Source organism: Sipha flava, unplaced genomic scaffold (genome assembly GCF_003268045.1).
Source record: "Sipha flava isolate LNK unplaced genomic scaffold, YSA_version1 0_pilon_pilon, whole genome shotgun sequence".
Classification (NCBI taxonomy): Eukaryota; Metazoa; Arthropoda; class Insecta; order Hemiptera; family Aphididae; genus Sipha; species Sipha flava.
In genome coordinates, this window is record NW_020271713.1 from 7,244,982 (window position 1) to 7,267,323 (window position 22,342).

The window sequence follows — 22,342 nt, forward strand, 5'->3', positions numbered from 1 at the left end:
ACGGTGAACGGGCGGTGTCGATAACACGTTTTATTTACGTCCCGTCGCGTTGTTCTCGGTGGGACAGTTGCGGACATCACGATTTTCGTTGCGCGATCTAACGACATGTGAGCCGGCACGTTCTCGGCATTAATATTCCTTTCATTAATTGGTTTCGTCTGCGAAGCGTAACCCGTGAAACCCGAACTCTACGCGCGACTCCTCGTGACTACTTACATTACAGACTACGCGTAAGTGCTCAGGTTCGTTCGAGGTGCAACACTCTCTCCCGTTGTGCAGTTGATGGCGTTGGATATCGTTGGTCATTGTTGTTAAGATTTTCCAATGAATCATGACATTACCATAATGTAATATGGTCGGTCAATACAGGAAAGTGTTATGGACACAATGTTGTTGAATATGCAATTGAACAACGACTATCCGAACTGTAATTGGGTTGATCATTTTTTTTCCTTGGGTGGCAATGAAAACCAATCACTATCATGTCATTAGACAGTTGTTGAGATAAATAATTGTTGTTCGATTTCCATTACCTAGCTTGAACAGTTTATGTTATAATGTTATTCATAATGTGTTTATTGAACGGACAGGACAACATTTGTACCAGTGTGTATAGATAAATGTCTTAAAAAAAACAAATACAATATACGTATGTTTTCAAGTTTTTGAGATCTTAAATTCAGAACGTTTTGAAAAGCATGTTTTATGGAAGTTAATACAACAATACAATTATCTAGTTGTCTATAATCTGTACTAAATCAAATAATAGATTATAAATTATTATAATATATATTATATTATTATTATTATTATAATACTATATTATACATTATAATACTATAATACTTAATATTGCATATTTGTTTACAGAAAAGAGTTGGAAATTCATTCAAGTTGGTTTATTATTGAAAAATATTCAGTCATGCTTCGCAAAGCGATGAAATTCAATTTGTTCAACATTTCTGACATCAAAACCGTTTATCAAACATGTTGCTATTGTTCAAATCATAATAGAAAAAATGATGTAATTTTATTTTTTCAAAAACATTTTGGTAAGATTACTTAGTTTTTTTCTACAGTAGTTAATTTGAGTGAAAGTATTGATTTCTCATTTAACAGTTATTTAATGCTGATGTTAACGTTAGGTATACATTTTTGTAATAGGATGATGGAAATAAACATACATATTATTTAAAACACTGTATTTATATTTCATAAGTATAAGATTATAAATTCTAATTAAAAATGTATATGTTTTCTGAGATAAATAGAATTTTCACTGTTAATGATTAAATATGAATGATTAAAATAATGAACTATTTAAAGAAATTAAGTTAAAATGATGTACTATTTTTTTTTAGATTTACCTGTTCCTGAAATTAATCGAATTATGAATAAGTATCCATCATTTCACAATGATACTTATTCTTCATTGTACTACAATTTTTCCAACTTGATGGTAACTTAAAACAAATATTAATATTCTAAATTATAGTTGTTTATTTTTAAGAATTTAAAATGAATGTATTAACTGTTAATTAATCTAAATACTGATTGTTTAATTTGATTAAGTTTAGATTAGTTAAAAATAAATTAATATAATTCAATGAAAATATTTGTTCCAAGTGTAAAGAATTTTAAAAAATAGATCATTATCACCTTTTTTAAAGTAAAAAAGTTAATTTGTATTACTTGCTATCATATTTAATTAAAATGATTTTATTTTTATAACTATCATCGAAAGTTTTTTAAATATTTTTTTTAAGTTGTTAAATATTTTATTTGTATTAAATTCAAAACAATCAGTTTAAATTTAAAGTAAACTCATATTTTTAATAAGCTAATTATCTTACTTGTTGTTTTTTCTTATAGAAGTTTGGATTTTTAAAAGAAGACATTTTAAAAAAAATTCAAATATTAACATTTCATCCAATAACCATTACAAATTATATCATGCTTTTAGAAGAAGGAGGATTTATTAAAAGTAAAGTTGATACAAATGTTTTAATAAGGTATTATGTAGATATGTTTTAAACTATTATGATGTGCATTTAATATTATTATTTCTTATGATATTTTGTCATAAATAATATAAATTAACTATATAGAAAAAATGTTAGTAAAAAAATTATTTTAAATCATATTCAACGATCTATTCATCTCTCCTGTCCACAATTTTGATAATACCTAATACACTCATTTTAACTCAAATTTAAAAATCACGCAAATCCCTTAATTAAAGGATTTGCATGTATAAATATATTGAGCTATCTGCTATAAATATGGTAGTATTGAAACCTATTATCTTATTAATTCTAAAAAAACAATATTGCAATTATATAAACTAATTAAGTACAGTTTTTTTTGCTTCTCTATTTTCTTTAACCCAGTTTAAACTACTTTTAATTATGAAAGTGCCTTTGCTGGAAGGTATTTATATCCATCTTTCCAGTCATAAAATTATCATGTCATAAAATTAATTTAAATCACTCAAGTTATTCAACATATTGCGAATAAAATATTAAAATATATAAATAAAAAAAAAAGATCCTACAATTATAACTATTAACCATTTATCAATCAATACTTTTATTATAAATTATAATGTACATACACTTTTTTATATTTTTTTTAGTTGGAAAATTAAAATTTATTTTATTTTAAAAATTTTAATATAGATTTAATTAATATTATTTAATTATTGTAAGATTACTGATGTGATATTAATGTATATTTTTATTTATTGTATTTTATTAAAGGTTTAAATTTATATCGAAAAAGTCTATTGCTACATTAAAAGACCTAAACTTCATTAATAATGATACAAATGTCCAACATCATATATTATCATTTACAACATTTCCAAGAGAGTTGTATCCAAAATCCTGTGATGATTCACTTTCATGGAATCAAGTTCAGACAAACCTATTTAAATTATTTGTTGGATGGAAAATTAAAATGAATTTACAAAAAATTCAATATGCACAAAGTATTTATCATAGACTTCATAATAAAAGCTTCAGACGTACAGAAGAAACTATAGATATTTTGCTCAATGAATTTAATTTTAGTGAAGACAAGGTAAATGGTTTTATTTTTAATTTTAATTACTATTTTAATTTATCATTTGTTAACAGATTAGAAGGCATTCTTATTTAATACATAGTGATCCTGATAACACAAAAGCAATTCTAGAAAATTATAATCAACTCTGTGGTATTGATATAAAAACAGTTTTAAGTAAACATCCTAAAATAATACTTACACCCTGGAAATCAATTGGAGAAATCAAGAAACATTTTAAGGTATTGAATGCACAACAATTAATTTTGATTTAAACAAATTTGTTGATTAATAGTGTAAATAAATATGGATGTTTCGATTTGTTTTATTCAGAATGAATTATTCAGAATTCATTTGAGTTAACTTACTATTATAATTAATATAATTATTTGTACCTGTTGAAAGAAAATTATTTTTTTTTCAATTAGTAGATCTTTTAAAAATGCTATAGTATTTGGCAAAAACTATTAAATATTATTTTCAAAAATAAAAAATATATTATTGCAATTTAAAGTCTTTTTATTTTGCTTGATTCATTATGAAATATATAAATTATCTACTAAAATTAATTTTATTTGTATTCATTTTTGATTATAGGACTTTAATATTCCAGAGTCAGCACTGAAAAAAGCTCCTGAGATTTATACATTAGGAAGTAATACTGTATATGAAAGATTATGTAAATTAAAAGAAACTCCTGAGCTTGCATCATTTATTGATAATCCACAAGTTGCTCGCCTTATTTATTATGATAAAAAAGTTACTAATCGTTTGAAGTATTTAATAAATAAAAACTGCATATCATTAAATTTATTGGTTACTAATGATTCTTCATTTAAGAGGTTTTTACTGTTATTTTAATTTTGATTATTATATAGTATTAATTTCAAATAATTAATTTCTTAATACTGTCTTTATTAGATTTAATTCCAATGGCAATGATAAAGGGAAAACCAATGATATAATGGTATATTTAACTAAAGAATTAGGAGAAGATAAAATAAAATTGAGGTCATTAATGGAACGCCATCCTTATTGGCAGTATATATCTTTGTTAAACATAAGAAAAACTTATGAATATCTTAAAACAAAACAATTTACTAAAGAGCAATTGTGTCAATGTGTACATATTTTGTTATATCCAGTGTAATTAATATACATATTATAATAAGTTAATTATAATTTTAATTAATTTATTGAATTTTAGACCTAAAATTGAAGAAGCATTGGTGGCCATTCAAGAGATGAACAATGTGGATTACTTGAGAGATTTAAATGGATCAATAAAACCTGAATTTGTATTATCATTAGTATTGTATCATTTGGAAAAGAATTATCATTTCTCAGGTAATGGTGTTTGGAATACTGATCAGCAAAATAATACAACTCTAAAACTAAATGCTTCAAAAAATATTTTTGAGGAGACAGAAGAATTGGATCATGAACCATTAGTAAAATTAATTTAATTTTTTTAAAGTTGATTAAAATGTGTTTTGTCTATAAGTAATTTTATTACAGATTTATACTACTAGTAAATATACTTTTTACATTTTCGTAACTATTGAATGTTGTGATAATGTTAAAATAAGTGTTAGTGATGTTTCATGTTGTGATATGTTAGTATACATTATCATGTATACCAAATTTAGTACGAGGATTTTTTCACAATTAGTTTTTTTTAGTGTTTATTTATAACTGATTGTAATAAACCAATTTTTATCAATAACCATAATGAAAAAAAAAAAAATTATTGTATTATTTTGATCTTAGTAATTTTTATAGCAAAAAAATTAACATTCAAATTTAAATTTGTTTCAATAATTTTTATTATTACATCATAATAATATATATCATATTCGTTGCACATTAAAATATTTATATTATTTACATTAAGTCACTGAGAAACCTGTGTTTTTGTGTATGCTTGATATGTATATTTCAAGTATCTATATTGAGGCATATTGCTTAATATTGCAAGAAAAAATTGTAATTTATAATTAAACTGTGGATTATATACAGTGAAAAAATTATATTATATGTATTCAATTATGTAGCAAATTCATTAAGACTGAAATATGTACAGATTATGCTAAAATATGCACTAAAAATGAAATAAAAAATAGTAATAAATTTAAGATGATGAAATTTATTAATAAAAAAATATAATTATTTATACTATATTTAGAATATTTATTTAGAACGATAGCTCTCGCAGAAGTATATTAATTAAATCTTTCGGTTCATTGTTAAACTATGGTGCTTGTCATCCAAAATATGTTTAAATTCAGAAGACGACCGTTCAACAACGAATTGTGTATTAGGTAAATTCCTTGATTCAAGAAGGAAGTATTCTTACACATTTTATCAGTGTATTATTTATAGCGCATATTTTAGAGTTTTTAAGTGCATATTTACGAGCTAAAAATTAACATTTTTAGTGCTACAACTTCTGATCCCTGATAATAAAAATAGAAGTACAACGAGGCAAAATAAATAGTAATTCATTTTATTCTTTTAGAATGAATTGAATGTAATTATTGAATGTAATGTATTAGAATGTATTCTATATTAAAATTGCATCCTATGTCTAATACATGATATTTTTTACAAATAAGTATATCATTATTCTTACCATTAATATTTTATAGACTACCAGTATCTGATAACATGATCACAAAATACAAATGAGAACTGATCGTATTTTTCTTGTTAAATATCTAATTATGTGGTTCGTATAATACGAATATATAATAATTGTGACGTTATCGTTGACCGTCATGAATGTATGTTATTTTTGTTTAACTTTTGGTTAACGTTTGGTTGTTTAACTAACTAAACTAACTAACTGGTTTAAGCCGTTTATGGTTTTACATCGTGCTCGTTGTGATGAAGAATAAAACGATCATATAATGAACATTAGAATTATAATAATAATAATGTTTCTAATAACAATTTATTTAAGGGGTGAACCGTTAAACTATAATAATAATTTTACATAGTGCTAAGACACTAAGTAAAAATAAATTTAAGTTCTTTAACGTTAAAAACCCTATGGATTTCACCTTGAAAAAATGTACACCACTGCAAATTAGAAGGGGGCACCGAGAAAGTCTTGGTATCCCGGTGGGTCTATCCGCCCCTGTAGATAGGTTAGGTATATGAAAGGAATTAAGAAAAATCCTATAGGTAGTACGATTGAACAGTTATATACATATAAATATATGTATTATTTAGTAAGGGGAGGGGTGGGTCATTATTTAAATTATTTGCTTAGGGTTTGAAATATGCTTGCCACGCCACTGGTGGTGGTAACTGTACCCAACACCATTGTTTAGTAGCTGTGTATCCAATGACTAGGTAATGCTCTAAGACTATTGAATAGAATTATACTTACTGAAATAAAAACACTACACAGGTGATCCACACGAAGATATTGATTGTAAATTGAGTATAAATAACCGTAAAAGTTGAGTCTCTAATGAAAACCTACTTTTTTTCATCATACTCACATCTTAACTAAAATGTAACAGATGAAACAAAACTAATCTTACTCTTATTAGTACGTATAGGTACTTGTATAGTTAAAAATATGGAATTTATTTTGTTTTTCTAAGATTATCTTATATTATTGTAACGGAAAGAAGATAGTTGTACGACAGTTGTCTTATCAGCACTTTGATCATATTACAAAATTGCAGTTATAATAACTTTTAAAAATAAAATTGAATTTCAAGTGACACGACGAGACGAGGCATGCCGTTAGTGTTATGATTTTAAATTATAATCAATTAATAATTTAATTAACTAATGGTTCAGTGCTTTTTTGGAAGATTTGACTATAACTTAATTGCTTTATTTTAAGTGTTTTTCTTTAGTTTTTTTTTATTGTTTCAAGATACGTACTCTAATTATGAGATTGATACTCAACGGCAGACAAACTTCATGACTTAAGTGATCGGCGTTAGTCTTACCGTTTTAGTTTTTGCAAAAAAATGGTTAAGCTTACCTCTAACTTCTCGGAGGAGGGGGGCAAATGCCCTTGTTGCCCCCTCACAGGTATGCCACTGGAGGTTGGCAAGCGGTACTATAGCACCGAGCCCCGCACTTGTATGAGGCACCACAGATTATATATTACGAATATCACTTTATCTATGAATAAAAACAATATGGTTCCAGTACACAAATCGCAACCCGTGTGATCATGTGGTTTCTCTAGAAACGAGTTGTTATCGATGAAAATTAAGACGGTACTATGGTTAATTGAAATTACGTGTAGCTTTGAGGTATTGTACGCACATATACTTGTACAATTGTTTATCGCCGACGACGTGTCTAAATATAATTATTTTATAGTATACATTTAGTTAGGTTTCATAATAACACCAACATACGTAGATTTCTATCAGGAGCGTATCCAGGAATTTTTTATGGGGGGGGGGGGTTCAACATTTTTATTTTACCTGTTCTCCAATTATAATTATAGCTTAACTCAATACCAACAAATTACTGTTATTATACTATTGTATGGTTTATACATAATAGGTATATAATCCATAAACTTTGTATATTGAAGTTAACGGGAAATTAAAATACACTATATACTATTATTATACTATTTACTATCAAACCATTGAGTATGTAGAAATTACAATGGAGGGGTCCGGACCCAATTACCCCCCTCCCCCTTGTGTACGCCCTTGATTTTTATACACAATTAATGAATTAAAAAAATTAATATATATAAGAGGCCCCGCAAAACTCTGCACCGGGCCCCTAAAACCGTGGGGCCTGCACTGCGAGGAGTGTTGCGCTCCCCGATGACGGTCAGCGAGCATTTTTTTTTTTTTTTTTTTTTTTTTTTGTTGTTTTTTATCGTCCCAATTTCGAGCAGTCCGAGAACAGTCGCCGGCGGTCCAATCGGACGGTCAACTTTTCGGGTTTCCCCACGAGAGCCATTCGTCGCTGTCGCCCGCGCGCGGTTAAATATCGTTTCAAATATTGTTATCTCCGACCGGTGACCACTCAGTGACCGTTTACTATACACGGCACGCATCGGCGCGTAATAAATTCTTACGGTTACGCGGGCGGCACGTACAAACCGATGGGTCATCGGCTATTAGTTTTTTTTTTCTTTCTATTGTTTTGGTGTGCTTTTTTTTTTGTTTAAAATGAATAATAAATCGAACGCTATAACAAATGTTAAGTTTTATTTATTTATTTATTATTTATGAGTGTTTTTATTTTGTAAACCACAAATCGTTCCATAAGGTACAGGAAAAAAATTAATATATTTTGAAACACGTTTAACAGTGTAGGTCACGTATAAATTACAGCAGACCGGTAAAATTGTATGTTCACAATAATATTTTTATCATTATTAAATAGCAGTTCTTTCTACGTGATAGAACATAAAATGTACAAACGAATCATTCAACATAATTTTGAGTATATTTCGATTAAAATTATTAAATTATTTAATGGAATATTTAATTTCTGATAGTTTTAAAATACATAATAATACAGAGTTTTTGAATTTTTCAAAATAAAAATTCATTAACAATATTCCTAGAAATCATAACAGTATTATAGATGGATAAAATTCTATTACAAATATATTATTATAGTAAAAAACAATTGCTTTTGAAAAAATCATTTAGAATTTCAAAATTGAAAATGATTAAACATTTCGATAACAAAGTGTATAAGTTTACAATATGATTTGTCTAATATTTTAATAAATATGTGAGTTTAAATATTCAATGTGAGTTATATATTTTTCTTAAAATAAATCTAAAAAAAAATATTTTTTTGATTTATTTACATCAAGATACATTAATCATAATTTTTTAGTCGTTAACAATAATACTTTCTTTTAAAATGATTTAAATTCAACGTAATCTATAGTATACATATTTAATTGTTAAAAAAAAATACAATAAAAAGTGTTGAACTACAGATAGCTAAACAAATGCATAGGTAGGAAAAATTATCATCAATGACACTAAATTAATAAATTTACAAGTTGAAGACATACAATTTTTTTTCATTAAATCTCATATCATATAATAGATATTGTTAATAATTAAAAGATAATATCTTACAGTACATTTCACCATAAATACTTATTTTATTTTTAAAAACGTTCCTTTATTTCAAGGTATTCATATGAATTTCATCAATGTTAATTACTATTATATTATTTACATACGTTTTTTTTTTATACCTAAAAATAAAGCAGAGTAATTCACTCACAAATATATGATTTAACAAAACAGACATCGTTAAAACTACATTTAAATAGAAGTTATCCTCTTAATATAAGTTTAAATTACAAAAAAATGTTTGAACATTTAATATCCAACTATTTTGGTTATTTAAAATGTCCATACTCAATAATTTATAATTATAATTAAATATATTTAGTTACTAACGAGTGCCAAGCTTAAATACTTAGTTGTTCGAAGTAAATATAAATTTTAATTTCATTCAAAAAAATTGTACCTAATAATTTGTTTGTGATCTCTGATGATGAACAAAAATTAAATCTTCCGTCTAGAGTTTCAATGAAATTATTACTTTTACCACGATTATGTTACCTGGGTTCTCATCAAATTTTATAATTATATATATTTTATAAATATAATTAAAGATTAACATTTTTTTATACTAATTATACGTGGTGAGATCTACATAGATAAAAGTTAATGATTATCTAAATATTTATTGAATAAAAAAAGTGCGATTTCATGTTTATATTTTTCATGACCTTAATGTAGTTTTCGGTATTTAATCTCTAGGATTAAATTAAATTAAATCAAAGTTAATAACTTATAAATCATGAGTTGTAATTAATTTCATTTTAATTATAGTATTAAAAATTATCATATCAAATGATTTAATTAACTTTTGTTCTCGAAATCAAGGTATCCAAATCTTAACTAACAATGGGAAATTAAGTATAAGTATAGGTCTTACGATTAAATTAAACACATATAATAATATTAGTTTAATGCTAATTTATGACTTGAACATTAAAAGTAGTTCGACTTAAAATCACATAAATTAAAATACCTACCTACGCTTAATTTACCTATTATCATAATAATCTATGACTTAAAATATATCTTATAAAATAAACATTAGAATAAAAATGCATTATATACATATATAGATGCACCACTGATTAAGTATTTTTACATACCATGTATACATTTTATGTTCATAAAACAATAATTATTAATTTTCACATTATAATAGTCGAAAAATTGTATAATAATATAACAATAATAATATCGATATAATATATATTTATAATATATTTCTAATAATAGTATACTAATAATATTCAATTTTAGATTTACCAAACACATATAATCACTTAGTACATGAGTTTAATCATTTTATAATATTTAGGTTAGGTTAGGTTATTAACCTCTATATTAGTAAAGTTACAATGGTTGACCTTTTAAGTTATTTATTTTCGTGATTGTTAATCACTGCGATCATCATTTATGCAAATAATTACGGCTCGATGAGAGTTTTGGATTATTGGTGTCTTAGTCCTTAAATTAACACCCATTGAAAATTAGTTAAATCAATTAATACAATTAATATCGAAAGGTGCCACCTCGTTAATAATATGTTCGTTGTGAAAATTAACTTTTTCAACAATGGCTTGTTTAATTTTTATATTAAAAAAATAAAACAAATATTTTCAAAATGTGCCTTAAATATTAAATGATTTTATAGCAATAATAGTTATTTGTCTATTACAACGTACAAACGAATAAACCAAATGACCAATGGATGAATCTATAAATATTAGGAATATTATAATGTTTCATGTCGTAAACATAATTTGATAATGTTTATATCTTTTTTTTATACATGAACTTTTGACGAAAACGATAGTAAAAAACGATCGGGTTGTTTCAACGAAGATCTCTATCAGTCTCTTGCATTAACCAAAATATTAGCAATTAATAAATAATATTTATTATTATTATTATTAGTATTTCAGTGGTGAAATAATACTACGATCTTTTTCGTATCGTTTTATCATCAATTAATTTATGTAATTTAATTAATTTACACCAACGGAGCACAACGAGCATCTTCGGTTGGAAATAAATCGACAATAATACGAATACTGTATACAGCGAACGTACTACAGCAAGCAAACAAATATGGTTAATGTTTGTTAAAACGTATGATATTGTGTTAAACTTAAGTTGTTCCAAAAATCACACTTGTATAAAATCGTGTTCACAGCACTGAGGCGGAAATTATTTTAATATTATACTTCAGTTGTACACATAGAATTTTAAAACGTGATTTTCGCAACTAAATTCAAACTCTCAGAAATTTTTGACGAAGGTGTACGCCGACAATACATTTTAGGTGAATACATTGCCGTACCCGAAATGTTTGTAAATAAAATGTCGTGAGTCGCCAACTTCTGAAGTGAATTATCGTCGAGAATAACTGCGAAGTCTTCGGGCCGAAACAGTTGACACGGAAACATTTGGAACGCACTCAAAACACTTTGCACTCATTTTACTAAATGCTCGACCTTTATGTTAAATGACATTGTGCTAACCAATGCAAACAAATTATTCTCGTACGACAGTACGGGTTTAGATTGACGGCGGAGCGAAGGCTTACCCGGGGGACGTTTCCGAAGGGTTGGCAGAACAAAAATGCTATTGTATCAAAATGTCGGTTCACATTTAGAAGTCATGTACAATAACAACGCGACGGACGATTCGTTTCCGACGTCCACGGTGTTTACGCGAGCGGGTACAACTCGAAATATTCTTGGCGCACAGTAAGTACAACAAGCGCATAAAAACACTTGCGAGGAGGTTCTTCGTTGTTCTTTCTGATCGAATCATCACTTTGTGTTGTTGAATTGTACAACGGATCGATCGTGTACCGTGAGTTCAGCACATCTAGATAGATAGCACGTCTAGATGTGTCGACTGCCCGTCGCAAAGGGTTTATGGCCATAAAACGCCATTAGGAATTGAATTTGGAAGTTCTTAAGTAAACGGACACAGCCAGTAATATTAATGTGCGCGACCAGTGCAGGTCCGTTGAGAAAACGCTACGGTACGTGTCCTGCATAAACGAGTCGGTGTGTTATATTTAAATGCGGGCGGACGTATATCATTGATAACTGATCATGTCATCGTGGTCATCTATCATGTTTAAATGTTGAAACCGTTCGCGTTCACCGTAGATCATCGGTAGATAAGTACACGTGTGTATAACAGGTACACCACGACTTGTGCCTCGGTCGATATCCCAATTGTTCTTTATGATACGCGCATCTGAAGATATTGTCTCGCGTGGAATGACACGTAAACATCGAATTACATTTTGACGAGTTCAGAATGAATATATCGAAAACACTATCATACGTATAATATCTAGGAATCATTGTTATAAGTGTTGGTATTAAACTTCACATAGCCACTTTGGTTATTTTGATGTTTAAATATTCGTCCGTTTTCCCGGAAAGCATTTTTATCGAATTCAATCATAGGTTTCTTTGTTTACGTTGTAAAAAATATCAAAATTCAAAGAGTTTGATGTTAGATTCTCTTTCGTATAATGTGATTCAAGATAAACTACCCCGTGAGATGGTGAACGGGAGAGAGCAATTGAAAGCGAACTTATAGCAGAGCATACTTTAAGTTAGCAGCGAATATTTTAATCAAACAAAAATTCAATTTAAACTTTTTTTATGCCACTAACATAACTGCAGGCTTATTCATATTGCACACGTGCGTATCGGCGGCGTTATGTGACAGTGTTTTTAAAATCTTAGAGTCCCGTACCTACGTAAGTTGTTTTGTATTTGTGGATGATATTATTGTGTTAAAAGCAACTACGTTTCTTTAAATATTTAATCCAATTGCTCTTATCGTTGTATAGGTTTAACTATTTAGTGAAACGTCGTGGTCGGCCGTTACTTATGATTTGGTACACTTTTTAAGTCACGCGTAAAATATTTATATCAACCTGAGGTATAATATACTAAAATGACATTATTAAAAAGGACATATGGTGGTGAGCTTGATAACTCAATCTGCATATAATGCAGTATAATGATTTTTATATTTATAATATTGTATTTACTCGTATTTGTACAAATAGTGCACGAGTCCGGTGATTTAGTGGAACGAGATTTTTGAAAAAGTTTTGATGTAATGTAATGATTTAAAAAAAAAAAAAAAACCCGCCTATACTGCCTACAGAATTGTTCTTATTGAAAATTACGTGGTTTACGACGCTCTGAATATCAAAACGCAAACAGTTTTACGTGCGCCTCGGAGAAACGCACACCGGATGTTTTATCGTATTTGACGTTTTTCGTTCATGTCATGATTTTTTTTTTTTTTTTTAATTTTTTTTTTTTGCTTTCCGAGTAAAAATATGTGCGTCCCGTCACCACCGTTGACCTCGTAGGAAATATCATTTTGTACGCCTTTTTCGTGCTACATTTATCGCATAAACGCTTACTTTTTACACACCACTGAATAATTATAACTATACGGCCACTCGTACGTTTTGTTACGTTGAATAATTCATAGATATACTTATATATATATATATATATATAATATTATATGTGTCTGTATTTTATGTGTGTGCGCGTGCGCGTACTGTTACGTATTTATTATAATATGAAACTTCTTGATAAGACGTATCTGAAAATGTGTGAAATATTTAATTCACGAGAAAACAAATAAACTATTTACAGTGTATCACGCGACGAAGTTTACGTGACCAATCAACTTAACAATTAAACCTTTAAAACTTTATAGTTAAAAAAAAAAAAAAAACAATAACATCGAATGTTTTATTAATTATAAATTAACATTAACCTTCGTTCATTTTAAAATAAATTAATTTTTATCTTTTTAAACACCGTAGTACTATCATGTTATTATTATTATATTCTCTACAAACACGTAATCCTAAAGTAATAATATTTACACGCGTGTATGCACACGAACGGTGGTGGATGATTTTCTATCGTTCATTTATCTGGTATAAGTAGTCAAGTAGTATGTTAGTAGAATTGATATTAATGAATATCATTAGTATTTATTTTTTTTTAAAACAACATTTTTTCTTACCCTGTATACTAAATTGTATTTTTAATACTTGAATATAATATTTTTTTCATATTCGAGACCAATCGCATAATAATTTATTACTATTTTGACGAACACGTATGTGTTAGCAGTACATGCCTGCTAAAATACAATTCAACATGTGTTAAGAAAAAAAAAAAACAAATTTTTAACAATAATAATTATGAAATGTATTACTAATTTGAATTAAATGTTTAACATTAATAATATTTTCATACGCTTAAAAACATATAATTAATATTAAAACGATTATGATTAATTTTGTTATTTTATTTTAAATTGAATGAAAATTTCTATCCAGGATTCTTAAATTAAAAAAATAACATAATGTTTTGTATTTTTAATCTATGAAAACACGCGTCATAATCAAACTTAAAAATGTTAAGTTTTTTACGATAGTAAATTAAGATAATATTAAAACATTAATACATTTTAATTATGATAGACATGCAATAGACCATCTGTAGAAAATTAGATGTATTTTCAACTTTTTTATAACATGATTTACTATTTTTGAAATTATAATAAAGATCTTATTATTTATTTCTATTATAAAGTATTATATTATTTCATACAGGCGCGGATCCAGCCTACCTTAACGTTGGGGGGGGGCGGATTATAAATAAGTATACATATTTAGATACCTACTGCTAAATACTAGTATATTATATTATATTATTATTATTATTTTTATTTTCCTCAGTTTTTCGATCATCATTTTCCACAGTACTAGCACTAGTTGCACTTTTTTTTTAAAAAAAATGTGTAATATCGACATTTTTCCTCTTAGACATTATTTTTTTGTTCAATAAACGAATAAAATGAAATAATTACAGTATAACAAATTACAACTATAATACAAACGTCACCAATTAAATTAAAAGAATAAATCGCGGTCACTTTTAACGGCGTATTACGAGAAATATAATTTCGATTACTAAGGAAATTATACGTAATAAAAGTACGGGTGAATATCTACGGTTGTCAAACTAAAGACTAAAGAATGTCTAATCTAATGTCAACAGTCAATACAAAAATTATTACTATTATAGGTACTGCTAGAAATAAACTGATATCTGTGTTATAATTATGTATATTTCAGGAAGTCAGGAATAAGGAAGATTTTAATATCTGTAAACAAAATAAACATGGAATCTCATACTATTTTTAGAACAAAACTCTATGAGTCGGTTGGGCTGGCCGGCTGGTGGTTGTCGTCGCTCATACGGTCGCAATAATATTGTTGTTATCGACACTTCATATATTTATGTTATAAAAATAAAAGTCGAAAATTTGTGACAATAACAATTAACAATACATTAGAATGGTATAACACAAAATAATGTAATTTAATAGTATAACAAATTAGATACAACACATTTTGATACGGTTATACATTTTGATAGGGCTATCGCCCCCCCCTGGATCCACGCCTAATTTTATATTATTTATGATTAATTATGATTCATTATTATGTTACTTTATTTATTTATTATGTATGTATTTTTATTTTTAAATTTTTTAGATATTCACATATTTATAATCGGTTTTTAGTATGATACTTTTAGATGTAAAGTGTCATTGGTATTTGTTTATATCAGTATCAAGTTTTATGATTATAATATATAATATTTGTTTTTCCAACTCTGGGAAATATATTTATATGTTATATTTGTTTTGGGAGATAATATTTGTATTAAAATTATTAAGTTTAAAAAAACTTCTAGGAATGATTTTATTATTAAGAGATGTTCTGTTAGTGTAAAAATAAATAATAAAACATTTTTACGGTCTACTACAAAAAGTTGAAGATGTGTTCTTATATGCTGTAATAAAGATAGTTCTTGGGTTCTAAAATTTTACAGACAAAATAACTACGATAAAAGGAAAAATAATAAAAAGAAAGAATGTGAACTGAAGTTTAGAAGAAAATTGTTTATACTATGTAATAAAAAAAAATTACATTATTTAACCAGTTTGGTTATATATGAGTATACAACCTTATATGCCGAAGTCTCTCTTTAATTTAGTTACAGTTGAAGAGATCTCATCTATTATGAATGCATTTATTTATCTTATTTTTGAACATAAAATATCATCAAAAGTATATATTTATATTTTAAATGTAAACGTGATGTGTACTTGAAAATATCATTTTTAAGATAAACCATTGGTATTTTCCACTAAAAATCTAGTTTAAAATGTTTATACAAATATATATTGTATAAATTATGCTTAAAGCTATATTTATTAGTTCAAAACACACATTTTAATCAACCATAATCTATTATTTTACAAACGTGACCGATATTTTAAACCATAATTTATGATTTATTTATCTATTATTTTTAATTTATTTTAACATTTTATTCAGTAGTGGATGTAATCAAAATCGTGACTTAGTTGTAACGAATCAGGCTATTTATCGAATTCAACTTATTTAAAGAGTAAATATATTTTTTTCATCATAAATTAGTATACTTTATATCCTACAGTGATTTATGTACGTCAATTTTGATTTACTAATTTAAGAACGTTTAAATAATTTATCACCAGATGTTATTTTAAACTTAAAAGTTCTCCGAAATTCCTTTGACAAATAATCATCTAAGTTATTAAACATGGATTTAATAAGATAAATGTTGACTAGAGTTATTGATTGTTATTTTTATTGGAATCTGAATGCTACAATAAACATATTAAGTACACAATTTAGGGATATAATGAGTTCGATTATAAGTTTATGATATACTAGACTTCCTCCTTTTAATTATAATTATGATTTTGAGTGAAGATATTTTTTCAAATAGAATTTGAAAACAATTTTTACAATGAATTTTCAAGAAAACAAAATTTTTTATCGTTTAAAAATAGTGATTTATATAGATTGGACGATAGATATAGGTGGAGATACGAGAATAATCCCTATTGTGCATTATTTTTGCTAATGAGCATTAGATTAGACATTTACACAATCGCTGGACTTAAATGGTCATGATTAATCATGAATCATTATCGGCAAATCTAAGATAAGATTTTTACGTCATTCTTTTTAAATCCACTACCGGTTTTATGTTATACTCGTGTCCCGTGAATACATCAGTGTACGTTTTAGATTTTATGAATGATTAATGTTGATATTACTAAGAAACAATAATTGTTCAATCTGTCGTGTTTTACATTTTTTCCATAGTAATTAATACATTTAGCGAATAAGTACAACCAATCATCTATTATAATTTAGGTGATTATTCGTGTTATGGCATTTTATTTTATAAAACGGTGTTTATGATATTACCATACTAAATCACATAGGTGCACAATTAAACAAAACATACGCATTGTCTTAAAATATTACTTGTGTTTTTAGTATGCAAAATATTCTAGATTTTAAATTTGTAATACTGATCCATGAACTGCTTGATAGTGGTCGGTGATTAAATACGAAACTGTCAGTGAAATGTTTGAATATTAAAAAAAGTCTATAGTATACGGTTTTATAAAAAAGTATCTACTTTATTTACGCTCGATAAATTGAAAGCGGGATACAGGATTTGTAATCCTTGAAAATCAAATAAACGTCAATCAATGGGAAATAGTTCGAGCTCTTATATAGGCTTTTAGAATGGCGACGAAGAATAATATATAATAATATATATGTAGATGTATAATACGACTTTGATGAAGAATTTTATATTAAAATATTTCGTTCGGCCGTTTAGTTTAATCGGATATACACTGTGAAGGAGTTGGGTATTAATTAATGTGTGAATCGGCGTAAAACAGAGTTTATTCTGAGCGAAAAATCAGGGCAATCGTTTTCTCGTTATAACATGGTTTATCGTATTAACATAACACTATTGTGATCATAACTATGTGTGTGTAACGTTGCGTGGAGGAGTTTTAGGTGCATGCAGAGGGTGCACAAAATGTTTTGTCAAAATAATTTCGTTAATTTAAGTGCACGATAATTGTTCTAACGCTGGACGTTCGTTTTTTCAGGTTAATTTAGATTTTAGAAAAAAAAAAAAAATCATCTTTACTTTTTTTTATCATAATATATTTTGAGGCCTCTTCTATTTACCTTAGGTGGTGACGGTGTTTATTCGTAATATTATAATCCCAAAGTGTATATTTTCATATAAAATTCATCATTTAAAATCCAATTTTAAATTAGTAGTATATATATTATAATATAGTTAACATTTTGATAAGTGGAGAAGAGTAGCACAGTGAGATACTTCACAGGATTTTGATGCATTACATTATACTTATTTGATTAGTTGTAGTTGTTGTAAATGGTGATTTTTAAAATTTACTGAGAAAATTCAAAATCAAGAATGCTTTTTAAAATAATAAGTATTTTCTCGTATTATCTTACATCAAGTTGAAGAGAATATGGATATAGTTTTAAATTTCAGTTTCGGTAATATTTCTAGATGGTTTTAAAACAATTATTAAAATAAAAGAATGATGTTGAAAAATAATGCGATTGATAAAAATTTAATTTTTTTTTTTTTTTAATATTTTGTTTTCGAATGCAATCAACATGCAAACGGTTTGTTTTTACGTAATAAATTTAAAGTTATCTTACCATGCTCTTTTACAAAATGCATTTAATCCCGTCGGATCTTTATTCGTATATAAATTTGTCTCGAGCTAAGTGGGTTCCTGCTGAATATAATCTCATGAACCTAACCTTTTCAACGTTTACTCCGAACGGGTTTTATACACAAGTAGAACGTAACTGTTGCGTTAAAGTACGTAGTTAATATGTTTGATTGTATCGTTGGTATTTTTTGGTTTGAAAGTTAAATTTTATCGGTACTTTACTATTTTGTTCAATTGTACACCTCGAAAAAAGTCAAACGTGTTTGAATAATCGACCACTGAAAATAATAAAACAAGTACCGATTTCACACTACTTACATTGAATAATACAATAATAATAAATAATAAATGATTACATTTAATTGATTGTAAGCGAATTAGATATTTTTGCAATTTATACTTATAATTTAAATTATATTAAGATTAAAAAATCAAATGTTTGTGTTTGATTTAAATTTGTAATTGATTTTCTCCAATATGTATATGTAATTGTAAAAAAATGAATGAAGAACAAATACATAATATCGTTTGAAAAATATTAATTAATTCGAAGATAATTGATTTCACGTAATAATGTTATTTTTTATTCTCATATCTTGAACCAGAAAAAATATAAGACAATAAATAACTAATATTGTGTCAACATTTGAAAATAGCTTGTAAAAATAAAAATGGGAAAGATAAACGCAATCCTAAAAAAAGGAAAATATATTTAATTTTATAAAGAAATACATGATTATGTAATCATCGATTTCGCACGATTTTTAACCGTTTTAAATTGTTACTGACTGATAATATGGTTGATATAAATTTCGAATTAATAACATGGTCCAAGAGATTAAACGACGAAGAAACGAACAGTAAAACCGTTTTCTGTAGCTGCGCGAAATTCAATTGGTTACTTGTAGACATTCGACTTATTGGTTAATTTTAATTTTAAACGCATACAATTAAAGGTGTATTTTTACAGATAATATATCGAAACGGTCGACCGAGATCGGGTCGACACAATATCTAACTAAGATAATCGCGAGTGGAGGGTGGGGAGGAGAATATTTACAATTTTATGCACAATCGATCGACATAGCGCGCGCGAGTAGGCCAACGAGTTAACCTGTGAACATGATTTTGTGCCGATAACGACAATCGACGTTATTTGACGACGTTCTTGCAGTAGAATTTTTCCGGTTCTAGTCGTTCGCGCCACGTGAACGAATTATTTTTTTTTATTTACCAGTAACAACCGACCCCCGCGCGCTTTGGTTGCTAACCCAAGCCGCGGTCATCCTTACAGGTCGGAACGCATACGCTATTCGCGTGCAAATCGGTCACGTGATCGCGACGACGTGACGGGGGTAGCCCCCCGGCCGGGCGTTTCGAAACGACGCGCGCGCACCGAATAGCGTCTCCACCGTTCCGCGGAGGCTCTTACAAAAGCGACTCGTTGGTGCACGTCCGGGGCCCGTTGACTAACGAGTAACGCGAACTGCCGCCGGCCCCGTGCTTGCGGTTTATCTGCACCGAGCCCCTGATGAACAGCTCTTTGAACGTTTCCCGGAACTGTCTGGACATGCCGCAGTAGATGGCGAAGTTGATCGGGTAACTGACGATGATGAAGAAATTGGTGAACAGCACCAGCAGGTTGGCCACCGAGTAGTCGAGTATCTCTTTGATGCTGCTGGATATGATGTGCAACACCTGAAACACGCGGAAACGGAACCGATTATTGTACACGTCGCATATCGTTCACGCGGGCGCAGCAACGAAATACGAGGAAAACAAAACGGACCCAAGTGCACACCGGACCATTATACGAAAACGCCGCGCCGCAGACCGTAGCACGTACACACACACACACACACACACACCGATAGAAAATCGCTAATATGAGTTTAATGTACAGAACCAAGATAACGGTGAAAGATATTCCATACGCCTAGATAGTTGGTAGTTATTACTTTTATCGACCGTCAACGTATTGGTTTCCCCGTAATATAATCAGTAATCACTCTTAAGTGATCACTCGGTCTTGACATGGAGGATATGTGTGCTTGTGCCACACTTGTCGAAACAATTACATTTTCCTAGTTTTATTTTATTTAAACTGTGTAAATTGATAACGTAATGTTGTAACTCAATATTTTTTATTATTGATACGATTATTATACAAAAAAAAAAAAAAAATAGTTGGTATAGTTTAAACAGAATAAACCGCGAAGAATATTTTTGATTGATGACGGAAATAGTGTACTGGCCGGGAAGGCAAAGGTTTCTTTTGGCCGAAATGTGTCTCGCCCGTTCTCGCACACGGCGTAAGCGATTCGTCGAATAGGTGTCGTCTAGATTTTCCAGACGGCCGTCGGAGGCGTGCGGAAAATCGTAACGCGGAAATCGATTTTTCGTCGTCGTCGGTCGTTATTTTTTTTTTTTTTTTTTTTTTGAACGATAAACAACAAAACGTAACGTAACCGTAAGCGATTACGGTAGTCGCAGAACCATGTTCCGGGAACCTGGTATACTGCGGCGCGCGACGTTGGTTCGAGTGATAACCTACTCCGAGTACGACAATTTTACCGGTTTTCTTACCGGGAACGTTGGTCGTGTGCGTTTTTAATTTACCAATTCCAGTGTTTCCGGACGAGGACTTGAACACTTAAAGAAAAATAGGAACTTGCGTAGATAAACTCGAGAATTTTTGCAATATCGAACGGCAAACTGGAAGAAAGTCATAATTCGGATCGTGTTGATAACATATACATTGGGAAGTATTCGATTATGAAAACGGAAAACATGTTACAGAAACTGTAAAATTTTTTTATTTTTATTTTTTGTTTGCTCGATAAACTTTTATGGATTCAAAGGAATATTTGATTTACGTAATGTTTATTACGGAAAATGTTAAGACTGTTTGGAGTGATATTTTCTTAAACTTTAGTTCATTTACACGAACAATACAATTTAAACTGTTTATGTGTACTCGATTTTCCTTTGTACTGTCATGAATGAAATACATTTACGGGATCAGAGAAGTTTTTTACCCCAGACTTCGTATAATTATATTCTGAATGAACGCTCACTTTAACTGTTCAGAAAATCATTCGTGTGCATATATATATTTATCAAAACCTGTTATTTGGATGAATTTATATTTTTGTTACCAACGTACATAAATCGCCCAAAAAAGCTTGAAATTTTTCGATCGCCATCGATTTAAAACACTATTAAATTACGTTATAATCTACGAATCAAATGAACTAAGTTATATCACGGTTTTTGTGGCAAAAGTTATTATACCAAACTGGTATGTTTGCGATTTATGTTCATGAAATATTAATGTAAACATTGAAAAAATTGTATGTTTTAAATAGCTAAATTGAAAATAAGTGTCTATACGAATAAGTGTATGTATTTTTATTTTTTAAATTTGTGAAAATAAAATAAAATATTGAAAATATGAACATAATGTGTTAATACTATTGGCAATGTTCATATTTTACTATCGA

At 28.2% G+C, this 22,342-nt stretch overlaps 2 protein-coding genes across 6 annotated transcripts in view; one reads left to right on the forward strand and one right to left on the reverse strand.

Moving 5' to 3' along the window:
• LOC112681301 (transcription termination factor 5, mitochondrial) lies at positions 1-4,738 on the forward strand. 4 transcript variants are annotated; one of them, XM_025551650.1, is made up of 9 exons: positions 1-427; positions 871-1,052; positions 1,362-1,459; positions 1,873-2,012; positions 2,760-3,081; positions 3,138-3,305; positions 3,661-3,905; positions 3,985-4,209; positions 4,271-4,738. In XM_025551650.1, exons 2-9 carry the CDS (start codon positions 923-925, stop codon positions 4,527-4,529), a joined length of 1,587 nt encoding a protein of 528 aa, XP_025407435.1. In that variant the 5' UTR covers positions 1-427; positions 871-922; the 3' UTR covers positions 4,530-4,738. The 4 variants fall into 4 exon arrangements, with proteins under 4 accessions (XP_025407435.1, XP_025407483.1, XP_025407384.1 ...); XM_025551698.1 differs by having other exon boundaries at positions 1-242; XM_025551599.1 differs by having other exon boundaries at positions 1-230.
• Positions 4,739-19,539: 14,801 nt separating this feature from the next.
• LOC112680016 (sex peptide receptor) overlaps positions 19,540-22,342 on the reverse strand; it is a 241,958-nt gene continuing 239,155 nt past the window's right edge. The window contains exon 6 of one of the 2 annotated variants that reach the window (XM_025550093.1): positions 19,540-20,537. In XM_025550093.1, coding sequence (XP_025405878.1) covers positions 20,268-20,537 — 270 coding nt within the window. In that variant the 3' untranslated portion in view covers positions 19,540-20,267. The remainder of the gene's footprint in view (positions 20,538-22,342) is intronic. The other variant, XM_025550027.1, reaches the window with a different exon arrangement.

What these genes read in the sequence shown, in the direction of transcription:
- LOC112681301 (XM_025551650.1), top strand. Translation starts at nt 923, where the DNA reads ATGCTTCGCAAAGCGATGAAATTCAATTTGTTCAACATTTCTGACATC. An exon ending in ACAATTTTTCCAACTTGATG is followed by an intron (nt 1,460 to 1,872) that starts GTAACTTAAAAC and finishes TTTTTCTTATAG; the next exon opens with AAGTTTGGATTTTTAAAAGA. An exon ending in CATATTTTGTTATATCCAGT is followed by an intron (nt 4,210 to 4,270) that starts GTAATTAATATA and finishes ATTGAATTTTAG; the next exon opens with ACCTAAAATTGAAGAAGCAT.